At 38.7% G+C, this 17,157-nt stretch overlaps 2 protein-coding genes across 4 annotated transcripts in view; one reads left to right on the top strand and one right to left on the bottom strand.

Moving 5' to 3' along the window:
- epha3 (eph receptor A3) overlaps positions 1 to 17,157 on the bottom strand; it is a 95,779-nt gene that overhangs the window by 13,496 nt on the left and 65,126 nt on the right. For 2 of the 3 annotated variants that reach the window (XM_085385173.1, XM_085385170.1), the window contains exons 7-13: positions 16,071 to 16,233; positions 15,293 to 15,398; positions 14,489 to 14,553; positions 13,188 to 13,313; positions 6,098 to 6,283; positions 2,627 to 2,688; positions 383 to 592 (exon numbers count right to left, since the gene is read on the bottom strand). In XM_085385173.1, the coding sequence (XP_085241299.1) occupies positions 383 to 592; positions 2,627 to 2,688; positions 6,098 to 6,283; positions 13,188 to 13,313; positions 14,489 to 14,553; positions 15,293 to 15,398; positions 16,071 to 16,233 (918 nt within the window). The remainder of the gene's footprint in view (positions 1 to 382; positions 593 to 2,626; positions 2,689 to 6,097; positions 6,284 to 13,187; positions 13,314 to 14,488; positions 14,554 to 15,292; positions 15,399 to 16,070; positions 16,234 to 17,157) is intronic. The other variant, XM_085385172.1, reaches the window with a different exon arrangement.
- Positions 8,884 to 12,858, top strand: LOC146651328 (uncharacterized). Its single transcript, XM_085383601.1, has 2 exons — positions 8,884 to 10,246; positions 12,788 to 12,858. Exons 1-2 carry the CDS (start codon positions 8,887 to 8,889, stop codon positions 12,856 to 12,858), a joined length of 1,431 nt encoding a protein of 476 aa, XP_085239727.1. The 5' UTR covers positions 8,884 to 8,886.

Raw genomic sequence — 17,157 nt, 5'->3', positions numbered from 1 at the left:
GAAGTAAAAACCTCTGTCATATACATCATGAAAGCAAATGACAGTGGCAAAGCCCAACAATATTCTTCTCAATGAGACGCATCGTCTTATGGCACATGGGGCTTTAATGGTCTTCCCTATGACCTTCCAGTTTAGGATATGTGGATTTATGTCTGCCCTTTAACAACTAGTTTTTTATGTGTCGTTCACCCTTGCTGTGATATGTGAGGGGAACAGGTGCACAGTATCTGTGTATGTGTGATGACAAAAACAAAGACCGGAAGAGGATGGAGTGTGTTGCTTTTTGGTGGGGGGATTATTTTTGCTGGAGAGGATATATATAGAATTGATATAAAACAGTGTTGTCTTTAAATGTTTTATTTGTATTTGTATTCCAACTCACCCTAGTTGTGTAAGCAGCCTCCGGGTCATCCTCCAGCACCCGGGACAAGCCAAAGTCTGACACTTTACACACCAGATTGCTGTTGACCAAAATGTTTCGAGCGGCCAAGTCTCTATGAACGTAACCCATGTCTGACAGATACTTCATGCCTGAAGCAATACCGCGCAGCATGCCAACCAACTGGATTCCTGTGAACTGGGCATCATGTTTCTAAAAAGGGAGATAAAAGAAATAATTATAGAAAGAAAAGCGTGCTTTTCCCTTTATGTTACACGTTAACATACATTATATAGTACACAAAGGGAATCTGACCTTTTGGGGTATTTGCATAAAATGAAACTTTTCTGCATTACTGTCCACAAGATTTTCATTAACCTTTAAAAATCACCTTTGACATTATGTACCTCATCTTTCGTTTCAACTATGAAATCCCAGAGCCAAATACAGAGTAATGTATGGAAATAAGGATTAGACCATAAAAATGAATTTCTTTTTTAAATAAATCACTGCTGTTATTGTGGAGCAGTTTTCATATGCTACATATGTGATGACACACATAGACAATATGAACACTGGCATCCACATATATATATTTGAATGCTGTATATTCATCAGAAAATCATATCATGTGGAAAAAAGGGATATAATGCATTTTCATGGCACATTATCCAATGGATTTTTATAGCCAAATGTTTGCCAGGTGTTGAGTTGCAGCAGTCAAACATATAGTGGGTGAGATGTAAACACAAAGCACATTTTATTGTTTGCATTGGCAAGCAGCGGTGTTTACACTGATTCAAACTGGCAAGAGTTCATAACTAGGCATATATGTTCTATGATCTGCTGCTACTATCTGAATATGAGATAAATATAAACTGAGGAAACATGAGGAGAGCCATATGAATTTTTTTTTGTGCTCATTATCCATAGCGCTTTCATTTTGTCTGTTCTTGCTGCTCTTTGTATCTTCTGTTGCCCTGCATTGTCAAATTCATTCCATTCAGAATTTGAGCATAAATACTCTTATCCTATGGTTTATGTGTCTGTGTTGTCTGTTTAAGGCAATCGTCCAGTCTTCTCTATAAATTCAATTTAAATAATCATCTCTTCCAAGTAACTGCAAGTTATGTAAATTTTGCATGGTCACAGTTTTTGAAGTAACTTTTACATTTTTCGTTCAAAACTATGGTAAATGGCCTGCATTTGTATAGCGCTTTACTCAGTCCCTAAGACCCAAAAGCGCTTCACACTACATTCAGCCATTCACCCATTCACACACACATTCACACACTGGTGATGGCAAGCTACATGTAGCCACAGCTGCCCTGGGGCGCACTGACAGAGGCGAGGCTGCCGGACACCGGGCCCTCTGACCACCACCTATCTATCTAAACTATCTATCAATAGGCTTTCATTAGGCTCGTTTTAGCTAGTATGGCTTGTCTGTTTACATTGATAAAGATTTATTTTCACATGAAATGGCTTATTCTGAGTGTATGATAAGTATGTTTTTCTCTAAAAACCAACCAGACCTTCCACTTCATTTTGAACCATTAGTGGCCAGGACACCTGGTTTAGTCACTTCAAAGCTTTGTAGATTCATAACACAGACATAAGCTAAAGCGCAAAGCTATGAATTTCCGTGTGCGTGCTTGTGTGTTTATGACACATTTTCAATGATGAAGTGCAGGCCTCTGTCAAAACGTCGGCAGACAACAGCTACACGTCCTGGATTTGTCTATGTGTGTTGCAGACGCATGTGGAAAAAGGCTAAAACAGGCATTAGTACACATGCTTTCATGCCAGTGTTGCGGCTTGGCTGCCGTGCTTTGGCTAATTTCAGTAAGGCAGGTCAATTTCTCTGTAAGAGACTGAGGCATGGCAAGAATCACATTCAGTCCTGGCTGAAAGAGCAGTTCAAAATATTTTGTTCGCTGACAAGGTGTAAGAAGAGTACAGCTGAAAGAAATCTGCTAAAGCCAGCATATCTCAGGTACTTTATAGTGTATACAGTGCAATGTGTTATAGTGTAGTGTTAAAACTTACTATATTAGCTGACTGTCCTAATTCGTTTCATATATAAAATATAAATAATACTTACATAAATTATAAAATAAGAACCTATGACAAAGCTGACATTGAATGTTTCTTAATTTTCAACTAGCCATTAATCGTTCATTGCAAAACTGGTTTGGGTTTTCAGTGCATTAAAATTTCATAAGTGTGTTTTTAATTATTACTCACTCTTAAGAAGCTGTCAAGAGATCCATTTTCCATGTACTCGGTGACGATCATGACAGGTTTACCTACAACAGGAAGATTTCAATAAATTCCCATATCATACCAGCAACAGGACTAAAAAAATTTAGTGCAATAACATCCTGAATACTTATATAAAAAAAACAACGAAAGAAAACCCTCTTTTGTGCCAGTATTGTATTGATTTTAGATTTATTCTCTGAAACAAGCAAAAATAATAATGAGTGGACATTAAGAGCTGTACTTCGACATTAAACAGACGTACACAGACCCTGAGAGTGACCAGGCTGAACGTACTCTCTTTTCTCTCAGTTACACTCACATGCACGCCTACATACACACACGCCCACACACACCAGAATGAAATGATCCTAGTCATAGTTTTAGGGTCCCAGCAGGTCACCTGTCAGAGTGTGACATCTTTATTTCTGTGGAAGATCTGGCTGTAAATCCATGCTGCCTGCTATCATCTGTACCTGATCAGACTGTGGCCAGCACAAAGTTTATTACAGAGGGGGGAAAGGGGGGGAAAAAACTCTTTAAGAAAGCTTTAAATCAGCCATGGTTAAATGAACAGCATCCGTGTCAGGACTTGTTTGTGCCCCAGATGGCTTTGTTCTCTCAGCTTCACTCTTGACTTACCACCAGCCATATTCTTCTTTTCCATTTTTTATTCTGATTAATGTGCCCTGCTCCCTCCTCTTTCATTCCTGACCTACCTTTTCTCTATCATACCTGCCTCTCTTTCCCCATCACCCCATCCCTCCCTCTCATCTCCATCCCTCTTGCATGTATTAATGTGAACCAACCCCACATCTGGAAAGAAAGGGACTTTTTTTCAGGAATCGCGCAGGCTGAAGGGAGAGGGTGATGGAATTAGTTGCGAAAAGAAGCAAATCTATTAAACTCAATGGAAATTTTAAGAAAAGGGCCGTTTCATGAATCTGCATTGCACTGGTAATTCATTTTCTTTATCACAGCACATTTAAACAAAACAGATGTTGTCAATTTCAGCTTGAAATGACTCTGAAAGATTTTGAATCTATTTCAACTGATTCTGTTTATTTACATCTTACCAGAGTAAGCGTAGCTAAAAATGTGACGTTGACAAAATAAAAATAAACCTTTTTTTAAAAAAAAGGGGGAGATTAAACTCACAGAACAGCATGTCTCAGGAAAGTTGCACCAATTTCACTTAGCAAAAATCTCTCATCATTTAAACACCGTCACAGGACCAGTACAACACCCTCCACCCACACCCTGTCCCAAAAAGGCTGTGATGGATTGTTCAGTTTAACAGAGAACTGCTTTTATAGTTGCAGACAGGCATGCACGCACCCGGTCCTCCCTCCTGTCCTCCGCCCCTTCCTTTCCCCTCTTTCTCTCTACTTTCAACATTGGCAACAAAGATAAAGGCCCCCAAGCCCCTTTGTTCTGCGGACCCAAGTGTGAGTGTACTTGTATGTGTGCAAGTGTGGATGTATGAACTTGAGCAAGAAGTGTGCATGTGTGCGCGTGTGTGTGTGCTCCTGCAAATATGCAGCCTGTGGATCAGCCAAAAGCAGCAGCAAGGTAAATGGGGTGTGAAAGTCTCAGGATTATTAAGAATTAACAGGAGCAGCTTAATAAATCACCCGACAGCAGCGTGCATTTGTGTGTGTGTTTGTGTGTGTGTAGGTGTGTGTCTGTGTGTGTGGGAGCATATCAAATGGACCTCCTAAAACTATGCCCTGCACTCATGCTGCTCCTACTTATGCACATGTGCTCAGGGCATCTCTCCAAATGTCATGTGCGAAGTAGTGAATTTGGGGCCTCCCCTATTAGTCTCAAACCAGCAAATGAAACCGCAGTCTTGTGTTATTGCAGCATTTCTCACAGGTTGGACATTAACAGGAAGAGTGGTTTAAGATGTATTAGGCAAACAATGTGTGATGAGGGATCACACACATGCACACACACACACAGACTTTCACTTTCAGAGTGGACTGATTTCATTCATCAGTACAGTGCAGAACCATGCCGTACGTTCTAACTGAAAAATTATTCTAAAAGAGACAAAACTGGATGAAGGAGTATGATTAGCTTCTGTTGTTCTGGTTACTGTTTTCTATTATTTGACCTTATTTACTGACATTATTTTACAAATACATGCGTATTAGCATGTTTAACAAGTTTCTCCTACAAAAACTGCATAAGTGACAGTTTAGTAGCATAATTTGTGCCACTGTTGACTCAAAATGATATGTTATAAGATATTAACTGGTGTTGTTCTGTCTTCCTTCTATTGTTTTGTCCTTCATCCCTCCTTCCTTCCTGCTTCCTTTGTGTTATTTCTTTGTGTTTTTCAATGTTTCCATCCTTCCTCCCTTCCTTCCATCCTTTCTATTGTTTGTTTATTTATTTATTTGATTCTACTGTCATTACTTTCTTTCTCCCTTTGTTCCTTCTCTTGTTCCTTTCTTAACTTCTTTTTTGCTTCTTTCCTTCCCTCCTGTTTCCTGCCTTCTATCATTCTTTCCTTGTTTCCTTTGTTTCTTTTGGCGTTCCATCCCTCCTTTCTTTTTTCTACTTTCCTTCCATCCTTCATTCCTTCCCTCCCTCCTTTCCTTCCCTTCTTTTTTCTTGTTTTCCTTCTTTCTTTGTAGAGATGAAGCATAATCAGAACAATATGGTTTACATGCCCAGTTCATTGCTGTTTGGAAATTACATTACATTGTAAGACTGGGCAGTTTTTGATTACAAGTCACGGCAGTAAGTTGCTAAGAAGATAAGTTAGGGAAGCAGGTAAAACAAGTTGATGTAAGACAAGGTGGAGACGAGGAAGCAAAGAACAAATGAGACGGAACAGAAGAACCTAAAATCCAGAATAATAAAGAGAAGGCAAGTTCACTTGGTATTTTATTCTACTCTTTAGAATAACAATACTGGCAGAACTACTTAACAAGCCAAGTGCCGCAGGGAAATATAGAGGCCAGGACTGTTTCTTTGCGACAAAGTTCAGACTCATTATTTCCCTTTTCTGCAGTCATTCCATTTTAAAGAGGCCTTCTGTGTGCTAATGATAGTCTTATAAAGAGGCCCAGAGGGAAGCTAGTCAGAGATATGGATTTATGGATTTATGCCTGCTTTGGACACAGGCTTTGATCAGAGCACATTGATCTGCAGAGATTTACACCACGGCAACTCAATAAAACTCCTTTGCTCTTTCACAGAAGTGTCGGCCACTTTAGAGCCATTTGTCAAAGACAACTGCAAATCCGGAATCGGTAAAAACTCTCTCAGGAGAAGCCTGCTCTCTTATGGAATGTGACTAAAAATTGTTGTGTTCTCTGAAACATCATGCTTCTGAAAAAGTAAGTGCTTCATAGATTAATATTCTCCAAGAACCAGAGTAACATATAATTATCAAAATAGCACCTGGTAATTCAATTCTCTTCAGTTTGTCGTGGAACTTACTGCGTGTTACCACCCCCTCCAGCCTGATGATGTTAGGGTGGTCAAACTGTCCCATGATTGATGCCTCAGAAAGGAAGTCCCGCCTCTGTTTGTCTGTATATCCACCTTTGAGAGTTTTGATGGCCACGCAGATCTCCTTTTTGCTGGGCAACTTCAGGCGACCACTGCAGACTTCTCCAAATTCACCTAAAGATAAAATAAAGGCAAGTTTTATGTATGATGTCTATGACATTGCCATGAAAAGCATTTTGGAGTGAATATGGCTAACTTAACTAGCTCTCTTGTACCAGAGTACATGATCAGCAGTAAAACCACAAAGACAGGTTGCATGCTGATACTCCTTAAACCTACGGCTAGGTCAGCTTCACAACTGAGAGCCCAGCATCTAGCATAGCATGAGTCAGAAAATCCTGACTGCTCTGATGTACAACAGGGGTTCAGATGTGTTTTAAGGTGTTACAACATGTGATTTTTACAGCTGCCTGTCAGTGATTCATTCAGACAAAGCTGCAGATCATGAAGGATCTTAAAATTTCCATCTGTAATAACTTAACTCCAATTAATCAGGAAATGCTTTGGTTGATGTTGGACAAAAAACAGCATTTCCTGATTAATGCATAGCGTGTACCCATAGCCAAAATAACAAAGTGAATAGACACCAATACAACTTTTCAGCTTCATTTATATGTCGAATTAAAACACAAAATTACTTAACATCCACTCGGGGAGAGCTCAATTAGCATTCTTCGCTGGTGAGGGGATGCATGAATTTCAGTTACTACTTGTAAGTATGTGCATGCAATGGGGAGCTATCCAGAAGGTACTGTAAGTTTTGTAGGTATGCTGGCCACTTCAAAGGCAGTCCTGGAGACAGAGTTTTGGCTGGACTGCAGAAGATGAGGGGTGTGTGTATATGTGTGTGTATATATATATGTGTGTGTATGTGTGTGTGTGTGTGTACTGAATGTAGGTGTTTGAACAGAACGTACATGCATGCTGAGTGTGCTCAAGAATGGTGATGTCAGAACTAAGATATGCAGATCTCACTCTTCATCCAGTATAATCATGTCCCATAGCTGCTCTGGATCAGAGAGCATGGGTCAAATCCTGGACTTGAAGCAATGGCATCTGGAAGGACTTAAGCCTGAATAATTATAACCTGTCTAAATACCCAGACCATCCCTGTTCTTTCCTTCTCTGCTTTGCACCTCTTGTCCTGAGCAGTGGACAGGCAAGTCAAGCCAAGGCACCTTTTTATGTGGTCACTCAGAGAAAGAAGATCTTCGTCTAATAAGGCTTGATTAGGGACACTCGTTCCTTTCCTGTTATGAGTAGAGCTAGGTATCTCACTTTGATGTTAAAGTCTAACCCATGTAAGCAGAGTGGAGCATGTGTTTCATGTCTTTTAACACACAATCACCGATTGGCAAGAGGATCAAAGTCCCTTTAACGTGTTTAATGAAGACAGATGGAGTTGAGGCAGGAATGGAGAAAGAGAAGGTATGTTGTATATTGTTCAGAGTGCTTATGTGGCTTTATAAAAATCACACAGATGGGTGGCAGGGTGCATTGAAGCTGACGGACAAAAATGTTTACATCATGGCTGGAGCTTTAATGTTCACCTCTGGTGTTCGGTTCACATTTTATGAAGTTAAAATAGATTAGCAAGAGCAGGCCAAAGTCCCCTTTCTTCTCCTCTCATCTCACATTTGGATCTGTAAATTTATGGTTTTCTCATATAAGGTTTCTGGCTTTTATCTGAAAATCTTTCAGGGATTTTCTGTCCATCTTTCTAAAATTAAACTGCTCTGAACTACTAAGTTGCTTTTCAAAAGTAATCACCAGAGGTGTGGACTCGAGTCACATGACTTGGACTCGAGTCAGACTCGAGTCATTAATTTTATGACTTTAGACTTGAAAAATGTTCTAAGACTTGTGACTTGACTTGGACTTTTACACCAATGACTTGGGACTTGAATTGGACTTGAACCGGTTTACTTGAAAAGACTTGATATTTTACCCCAAATATAAAATTTAACATGCATATTATATAGAGATTGAAAATGTGACGTCATTCACGGGTAGAACCGCAAAGGATTCTGGGAACTCGTGGCAAGCGGTACTAGCGCACGCAGGCTTTCAATTGAAATCAGTCACACAGCGATAAAAAGAAACACAAAAATGTCAAGAAGCTGTTGTATTATTAACTGCAATAGCCGGTCGCATGACAGCCACGGGAAGCCGACGGGTAAAGAGATCGTTTGTTATCGGATTACGTCGTTGAAGAGAAATTGTTCGAGCCATGTTTCCGAAGTAACAAAGACGCGACGGATGGCCTGGATTGCAGCCATTCAAAGATCAAATATAACGTCCCAGAACACTCCAGCTCACAGGTTAGTCTGCTCCAAGCATTTACACGAAGGTCAGTGTTTTTTAGTAGTTAATGCGTCATTTTCATAACATAATTGGTGATATAGGTTACAAGCAAGTCTGGCGCTGAACAGAAATTGTCGCGCTATGCTCCTTTATTTATTGTGCATAAATAGTGAATTGTCCTGACACAATATTGCGTTTCGCTTATGTTATTATGGTACACTGACAAAAACATATACGTTTATTCACAGGATAAAATAGGTTTTTTTGTATCACTAATTGCCCAGTACGATTACAGCATACAGTATTGTTGTCACTGCTACATTTCTGTGATGAACCAGAAATTATTTCCACTACTAATTAATTACCGTTGAGCTCAAAGGTTATATTAATAAACGGTTAAGGAATGTGTATTTATGACGACGATTTGTGAGATTGGTAAACTTATGATACGTACGATGGTCTTTCGTTCTACACGGTGCATTTCAAGGTCCTGCACCCATCCGTCGGTAAACTGTACCTGGGCTTGTTGCAGTGACCGGAAGTTACTAAACTTCATGAGTGTATGCACTCACTCCAAGAACCGTATGATTATTAATATGCATATAAATAAAGAAGCTATTTTGTGCAAAGATGTCAACTGTAAGAATGCTGTGCATAAACATTTACTCTGCTCCATGTATGATGATATAGTGACTGCTCTGTATAAAAGTGGCACACTGCTTGATAAACAATATAAGCATAAGAAACCTAACATCAGACCTGGCTGGAAAGAACATGTATCCATGTACCATGATGAAGCTCGCATAGCTTATAAATGTTGGGCCATGGCTGGAAGACCTAAACAAGGCCCAGAATTTGAACAGAAAAAATGTGCGAATGCCAGATATAAGTACGCTGTTCGCTTTATAACTAAAAATGAGCAAATGCTAAGAGCAGATTCTTTGGCCAGGAAAATGCTGTGTAATAATACGGCAGATTTTTGGAAAGAGGTGAAAGCTCTTAATAACTGTAAACCATCTCTACCATCAACTGTTGAAGGTGTTTCTGGGGCAGATAACATTGCAGCATTATGGAGACAGCATTACAGTGCGTTGTTTAACTGTATAAAAAGTGAACCATATGAGGACAATCTTGACATGAGTAATGACACAATAAGTGTAAGGACACATGAAGTATATGAAGCCATTCATAGGTTGTCTGATAATAAATCCTCTGGTTTGGATCACATCACTGCAGAACATTTAAAACATGCTAGTGTAAGGCTAGCTCCTCTTTTAGCACTCTGTTTCACTGGGTTTATGATTCATGGCATATTACCAGACTCAATGCTGTGTATTTTACTGGTACCAGTTATGAAGGACAAAGCTGCAAAAGTGAGCTGCTTGGATAATTACAGGCCAATTGCACTAGCCAGTATTTTATCTAAGGTGTTAGAAAGAATCCTGTTTGATAGAGTTAGTGTGTTCATCTCTTCTCTGGATAATCAGTTTGGCTTTAAACCAAAGCACGGCACTGACATGTGCATATATGCACTCAAGGAAATAGTCAGTTTGTACAGGGCTAAAAATTCATCTGTCCTCATGTCTTTCATTGATGCCTCTAAGGCTTTTGATCGAGTGAACCACAGAAAACTTTTTGATAAAATGAAGAGACGGGGAGTTCCTCAGTACATCGTGAGGATTCTCTCTTACTGGTACGCTCATCAGAACATGAAGGTTAAATGGGGAAGCAGTATTTCTGCCCCCTTTGGTGTCAGCAATGGTGTCAGACAGGGTGGGATTTTGTCTCCAATTTTATTTAATTTGTATGTTGATGATTTGTCCATACAACTGAGAGCCTGTAACACTGGGTGTATATTAGGTAAAGCACTGATAAATCATCTTATGTATGCAGATGACCTGGTTGTTTTTAGTCCAAGCAGTGCTGGGTTACAGGATCTTCTTAATGTCTGTACTGAATATGGTGTGCAATATGACATTGAGTACAATGCTGCTAAAAGTGCTGTTTTGATATGTAGAACCAAGCAGGATAAACAGCTAAATTTCCCTTTGTTTAAACTGGCACAAAAAACTCTTGAAGTTCATAAAAAAATACCTCGGTCACTTTATTACTGAGCAAATGAATGATGATGATGACATATACAGACAACGGTGTAAGCTCTATGTGCAGGCAAATACTATTGCACGCAAATTCAGCTTTTGTTCACTTCCAGTTAAAGTGGCTTTGTTTAAAGCGTATTGCACACCGCTATATACTGCCCCCTTGTGGTCATCCTACAAACAATGTAGCATGCAGAAGCTGCATGTTGCATATAATGATGCGATGAGAATCCTTTGCAGGATACCTAGAAGTGGTAGTGCCAGCCAGATGTTTGTAGCTGTGGGTGTTTGGACTTTTAAAGCACTTTTAAGGAAGCTAATGTTCAATTTTAGAGAACGACTGGATGGCTCGAGTAACAGTATAATTTTAGCACTCACAGATCCGACAGTGAGTGGTTCCCGTTACTCATCCAGTCTCAGAAAGCACTGGTTAAAGTGTTTGTGTATTTATTGATTTATTTTAAGTAATTGTGTTTTATGTATATTATGGTTTTATATTTTTACAAATGTTTTAGATACTTATTTATATACATATATATATTTAATGGTGTATACCTTGTGTTGGGGGGGGGGGAGTGTTGTGTGTGTGTGTGTGTGTGTGTGTGTGTTTTTTTTTTTTTGTCTTGTTTTTATGGACATGAAGTCTGCCAATTAAGATTGAATTGAATTGAATTGAAATAAATATGCTAAGATGAGATAGCTGACTTCATCTAACTAGCAAATGTTGTCCAGGCTATGTTGGTGATACAGTTTTTTTTAATGTGTATGATATTTTTGTCATGCGATTTTAAAGCTGGCCCTACAACCGCATCCAAGAATAACATGCAGCGTATCTCAGAACTGTCGGTGAAAATTATTCTTGGAGCTAGGTTTAATTGAGCTGCATTTTAAAGAGGTGCAATTTCACAATTTGTGTATATTTTCTAAGTTCACTATTTTGTCATGTGTTGAGAAAAACACAGATTTTAAAATTACATGGTCTAATATTTACATTTAGCATAACTGCAACATTATTTTTTCGTTTTTTTTTTTTAAAGACTCGAAAGGACTTGAAATTCAAAGTTTCAGACTTGTGACTTGACTCGGACTTTTACACCAGTGACTTGAGACTCGACTCTGACTTGCCTGACATTACTTGAGACTTGACTTGAGACTTGAGGATAAAGACTTGAGACTTACTTGAGACTTGCAAGACAATGACTTGGTCCCACCTCTGGTAATCACCCTGTCAACTTGTCATTTTATTTATATTGTCCAGAACTTGTTCTCAAAGTTGCACTCTCCCTTCTTTGTGTTACTATGGAAGAACACTAAAATAAATACACTTTGAATCAGCTGTGCACTGTACACATTAAAAATGTATAGTACAGTATAGACTTTTCTGCTGTAAATCGACTATGGGTTAAGGTATTAGTCAGCTAATACTGGTTTAGAATGATGATAAATTGGAGCTACTCTTCATCTATTTGCATTTTCGATAGATTATGTTTCACTGCTGTTTCACTTTTCATGCCTCAAACATCAAATTGCATGTATTTAATAATATTAAATGAAGTATGGACATTAGTTTGTGTGCATTTCTTGCAAATGGTCATGCAGATTTGAAGAAGTTCATGCTTGTGTAAAATCAAAATGACAGCCACAGTGAACTGTGGACAAATGTGTACCACATTTTTTATTATATTAAAAGAGAACAGCTGATTTTGTTTTTTATATGTGGTTTTAATATATAAACAGTTATCTCCTATGTACCATTGCAGCCCTGTGAAAATCATTGTGCTTTGTGTCTGCTATGTATGAAAAATATATTGCGGTTAGCACTGCAGAGTGTGAGTCCAGTGTATACTCAGGTAATAGACTCTCAGGCTGTCCTGACAGTTTTACAGTGTGAAGGGCCGGTGGGACTCTGGAGACCAGTCTGCTGTTATGTGCTGTGTGCTTTAGTCTCCATCTATTCTGACTGCACTCGACATGAATCATAATGCATTACCCTCCCGTCTGCACTCCTGCTCAAGTTATCAGGGAGTACATGAGTGGAGAGGAAAAGAGGAGACAAGGCTTCAATTACTATTGCAATTACTGTACATCGGGAGTTACGAACTTGAGCATAAGCTACGGAAAATGGAAAGAAAAATAAAGGAAGGAAAGAAAGGGTTAAAGGAGACATGAACCAACTGAAGGTTTTCTCATTTCACCACCTTTCCCTCCATCCTAGGTGAGGGCTGGAAAGAAGAGACATCAAGCTGGGGCACAGAATGCTTTCTCATTCCCGGCTGTGCAGCATGACGCATAGATAACTAGCTCACTGCTATGAAAATATAGATGTATAGGAGCTCTGTATATACTCCATTTTCCTTAAAGTGGTTGTGCACTTGGTTTGTCTTTGTCATTTAAATAGAGCATGAAAGAGTGCAAAAGTAAAAGGAAGTAACTGATACGAAAGTGGGAAAAGTCTTTTTTGATTTCCCTTTTTTTATGTATCCCACCAAGCTCATTTTGATTATTGTTTTGAAAATATTAGAAATGACATGAATTTTTTGCAAAGTTGCCAAACCTATATGGAATCTATACAAGCAGCAGCATCTGGCCATACACTTTCCTTTGCCTATTCTCACCTGCTCCCACCACTTTATCTATGGCAATGCAGGAGGCATCCAGTTCCTTGGCAAATTCGTGCACAGCCTGGCTCGGGTCCTCATATGTGTGGGGGTCCACATAGGTTCTGATCCCTGGCAGACGCACTGCAGCAGCACAGGAAAGTTGCATTGGTTACCAACTAGTTAAAAACTCCAAAATAGCACAGCTTACAGTAATATTGCACTTTCAGAGGAGTCTAGGAAACACACAGGGTGGCAAAAGATCCAACTAACCCTGCACAATGAAACCAAAACCATGAAGACGATATAGTCCTGAGTATTTCAATGATTGAATTTTAGTGAAGAATTTCCCTCAAGGAGCAGGCAGGGCTGAGATTTTCTCACTTAATATATTATGCATTAAAGCAACAGTCACTTATCAAATGGATATGAAGACACTTTTAGCTGTTTTAATGGAAAGAGTTTTTTTTACAATTCCCTCTTTTCTCTTTCCCCAGAGAGTCTCTCTTATTGAGATTTGATGGAGGAACAATAACAAAAAGAGGAATTATACCCTTCATAACACATCAAGTTTAAGAAACACTATGTTTCAGAGATATGTTTTATTTTATGATAAACTTGAAAACAAAGGGAAGATATGTAACACAGCTGTATTTTAGTAGTCCCTGTGTGTTAAAATTTATGCTCTGGGTTTGACCCATCCAAACTACTCATGAAGCAGTGGGCAGTACCCTGAGGAATTCTAGAAGCCTAGGTCAAATTTAAAGGTAGGACTATTTCAAATAAATAACATCTCGTAAAGACAGAAAGAGAGAAGAAACAAAGAATAAAGGGATGAGGAAGTAGCATGAAAAGAAAATTAAATTACTATTTATTTAGTACTGACTCTAATAGTAGAAGTAATATCAAGAAACTTTTTTATTTGGAAAGTAGAAACTAAAGCGCAGATTTAGCCACTTCACTTGGCTGGTTTGGAAAACGGTGTTATTTTGTTCTCCTTTTAAATGAAGCCTCAAGTACTTGTTTCTAAATGGGCCAAAAACATGGTCATAACATGGTCTTGTTTGATTATTGTCTTCTCGTATGAAAAAACAAAGATATATCTAAACTTAAAGGGGAAATCCACTTCAAGCTTTGACATATCTACTCTAAAACAACCGCTATTGGTCAAAAGGTTCTCAGAAGGACATGCATATTCGAATAACATCCCTCAAATTGTCTTTTATGTAACTAGCTAGTTCTATCTGTATTCAGTGACTAGTAAAGTACGGCAAGGAGAGACAGAGCCAATTCTCAGATAAACAAAGTCCAGTACTTACAGTGTCCATTGCCAAAATGCAGTCTTTTTTCATCAGGATGTTTGGATTTGCTCCGGCAACAAAACCTGCCAATGCAAACAGAGAAAGACCAGAAGTAGTGCCACATCTTCAATAAAAATTCGCCCACAAGCCCAGCCCAAACGCTACCAAGATCCATGTGTGCATACTTATGTCTGTGTGTATATACTTCTGGCTCTTATAACCCAAAAGAGTATCAGTAAGTCTTATAATGTGATGTGGATTTATACTCTTTCCTGAAACCTGCTGACCACCAACTTTAGCCGCGCTCACATTGGCATTCAAACGCCCGTGTTGTGCATGAACGCACTGAAAAGATTCTATTTATTGAAGATGCTCATGTTTTTTGATTGAGTGGCAACTAAGCCAAGAGCAACTTCAGCTGAAGTGTGTATAGATCTGGACTTTAAAGGACCATACAGGCTATCAGAATGTGTACTTCCTGAGAAAGCTGACGAAGCTGTTCTAAAAAGAACTTCTTTGAACAAATTTAGAACACGTTCTCAAATATTTAATGAATAATGATAGCATTACAATTACAAGGAATCATCAACAAGGTTAAAACACCTTGTAAACCACAGCGGTAAAAGTTCCTTTGGTTATTAACTGGTGTTTTTTAATTTGCCCTCTTTTATGGCACATCATTTAACTTGTTTCTTCTAAGCTTTTGAAAGTACATTTTGGAAAAGTGCACACAGAATCAACTGAAAGGAGAGAGTACAGATGGTGTGACTAAAGGAGACAATGCTCAAGGCGAGAATCCAGGCAAGTGATTGGTGGACAGACCTGCTAATCAGGACGTAGAGAAGCACAGTGAGCAGGATGATGGCTACGGCAGAAGAAATGGCAATCAAAACAACCTGGCTGCTTTCACTTGAGATAGAGAAGGCTGCTGAAAGACAGAAAGAAACAAGTAATAAGCAGTGCTAACTTTGTTTTGTTAACATTACAGCACATCACAATACAAACTTCAATTACCTGCTAGTCCTATTCCAACGTACTGCATGCACATCAAGAATAAATATACCTTTGATTCAATAAGATATTGTATTTAGTTCCCACAAGAGCAGGTAAAGGTGATTCAGCTCACTCTAGAGACACTTACACATATTTGGCAGCAAAATTGATATAAACAATAATGTGCTTTCACAGCTTTTATCCCATGGAACAGTAACAGCTAAATGAAACAACTTAGGCGTGTAACAGACACAAAGTAAAGCAAAAATCTTGGGCAGTATTTTCACATTTTCCCCAAAGCACTTGCATGTTTGCTGCAATAAAAAATGTGATGGTTGAATTCACTTCTGAAATTCTGCCAAAGTTACTGCATGAATATCTAAATTTCACCAACAGCAAGAAAGGAAAGAAAATTGTTCTTGTCAGCGAACATGTTTGAAACAGCTGCTACACAACTGGACATAAGGTCTTCCAACAAAAAAAATTAACATGCACACATCCTGCCAGAGAGGTTTCATAACCCCACAATTCAAAATAAAAAATTGTATGTAAAAGGCTAATGGACTATCATATAATTTAATTTCATTTTAATCTCTACTGAGCTTACAGTCAGGGCTGGTCTCGAACTGGAAAGTGGGGCTGCTGGCTCCATATCCTGCTGCGGTACGGGCTCTGATTTGAAGTAAGTAGGCAGTGTTGGGCTTCAAACCATTCAGGGTCACATTACAACCTCGAGCACGGAGGATTGTGTAGCTGGTCTCCTGCTCCTCCTGTAGAAAAAAGAGAAAAAAGAAACAGGATGACAGATGAGAAATCAAATCGTTTTGAGGAATTAAATATTTATTTAACATACTGATTTAGTACTATGTAATTTATAGACGCAGTAGTGTAAACTAATAATGAATACAATGTGTATATATATATAAGTTTTCCATAGTATAATCATGTATCTCTCTTTTTGTACTGATGCAAATGCGTAAACATCCCAGACAGTTTGATAGCATTCTTGCAAATCTGATAAATTATGCCCTTTACGTTTTATGACTTCTCTCCTACTGATCTCCACTGATAAAACAACAAGAGCATTACACACCAGGTCTGTATTCAACACATTGTTTCCAGATGTGGAAGGAAAAGAAAAAAGAGAGAAAAAAAAAACAAACTGAAAGAAAAGAGAGGGCAGAGAAAAAGTGGGATGGTGGAAAGTAGCACTCTATGAAATTAATTAACACTGAGTACATCTTACAGAGGTACAAAACAAGATCTCATTGTATAATAGAACACACGTGCACACAGTTCTGTATTTTATAGCCTTCAACTGTCCTGAGTAAAATTTGCTAGATTTGTCCATGCCCACAGAGGACTGCAGGCACATTATTGCTGACCCAGTTCTGGTATAAAACAAACTTTGGATTAAGAGGAAAACCGCACAAGGCCACTTGTTAATATTAATGACAACCTATTAGGGATGACTTCAGCAATCCTAAAAATGAGCTACATGTTTTGCAATGTAGCCAATGTTATAAAATTCCTGACACTGTCATATTCTCTTTTTTCAAAGACCCTGGCATGTAAAAATTCAGTCCCCCAAAGAAACTTAATGCTTATTAATGGACTAGATCAGAGTTTTATGGTGCACAAAGCTTTTTAAAACGGGCATGTGTGTGAGGCAGTAACTGATACACCAGACCTGC

The sequence above is a fragment of the Rhamphochromis longiceps genome, linkage group LG16 (assembly GCF_057381845.1).
Source record: "Rhamphochromis longiceps isolate RC_006_pf linkage group LG16, R_longiceps_female_GT1.1, whole genome shotgun sequence".
Taxonomy (NCBI): domain Eukaryota; kingdom Metazoa; phylum Chordata; class Actinopteri; order Cichliformes; family Cichlidae; genus Rhamphochromis; species Rhamphochromis longiceps.
This window is presented reverse-complemented; position numbering and strand designations above follow the sequence as displayed.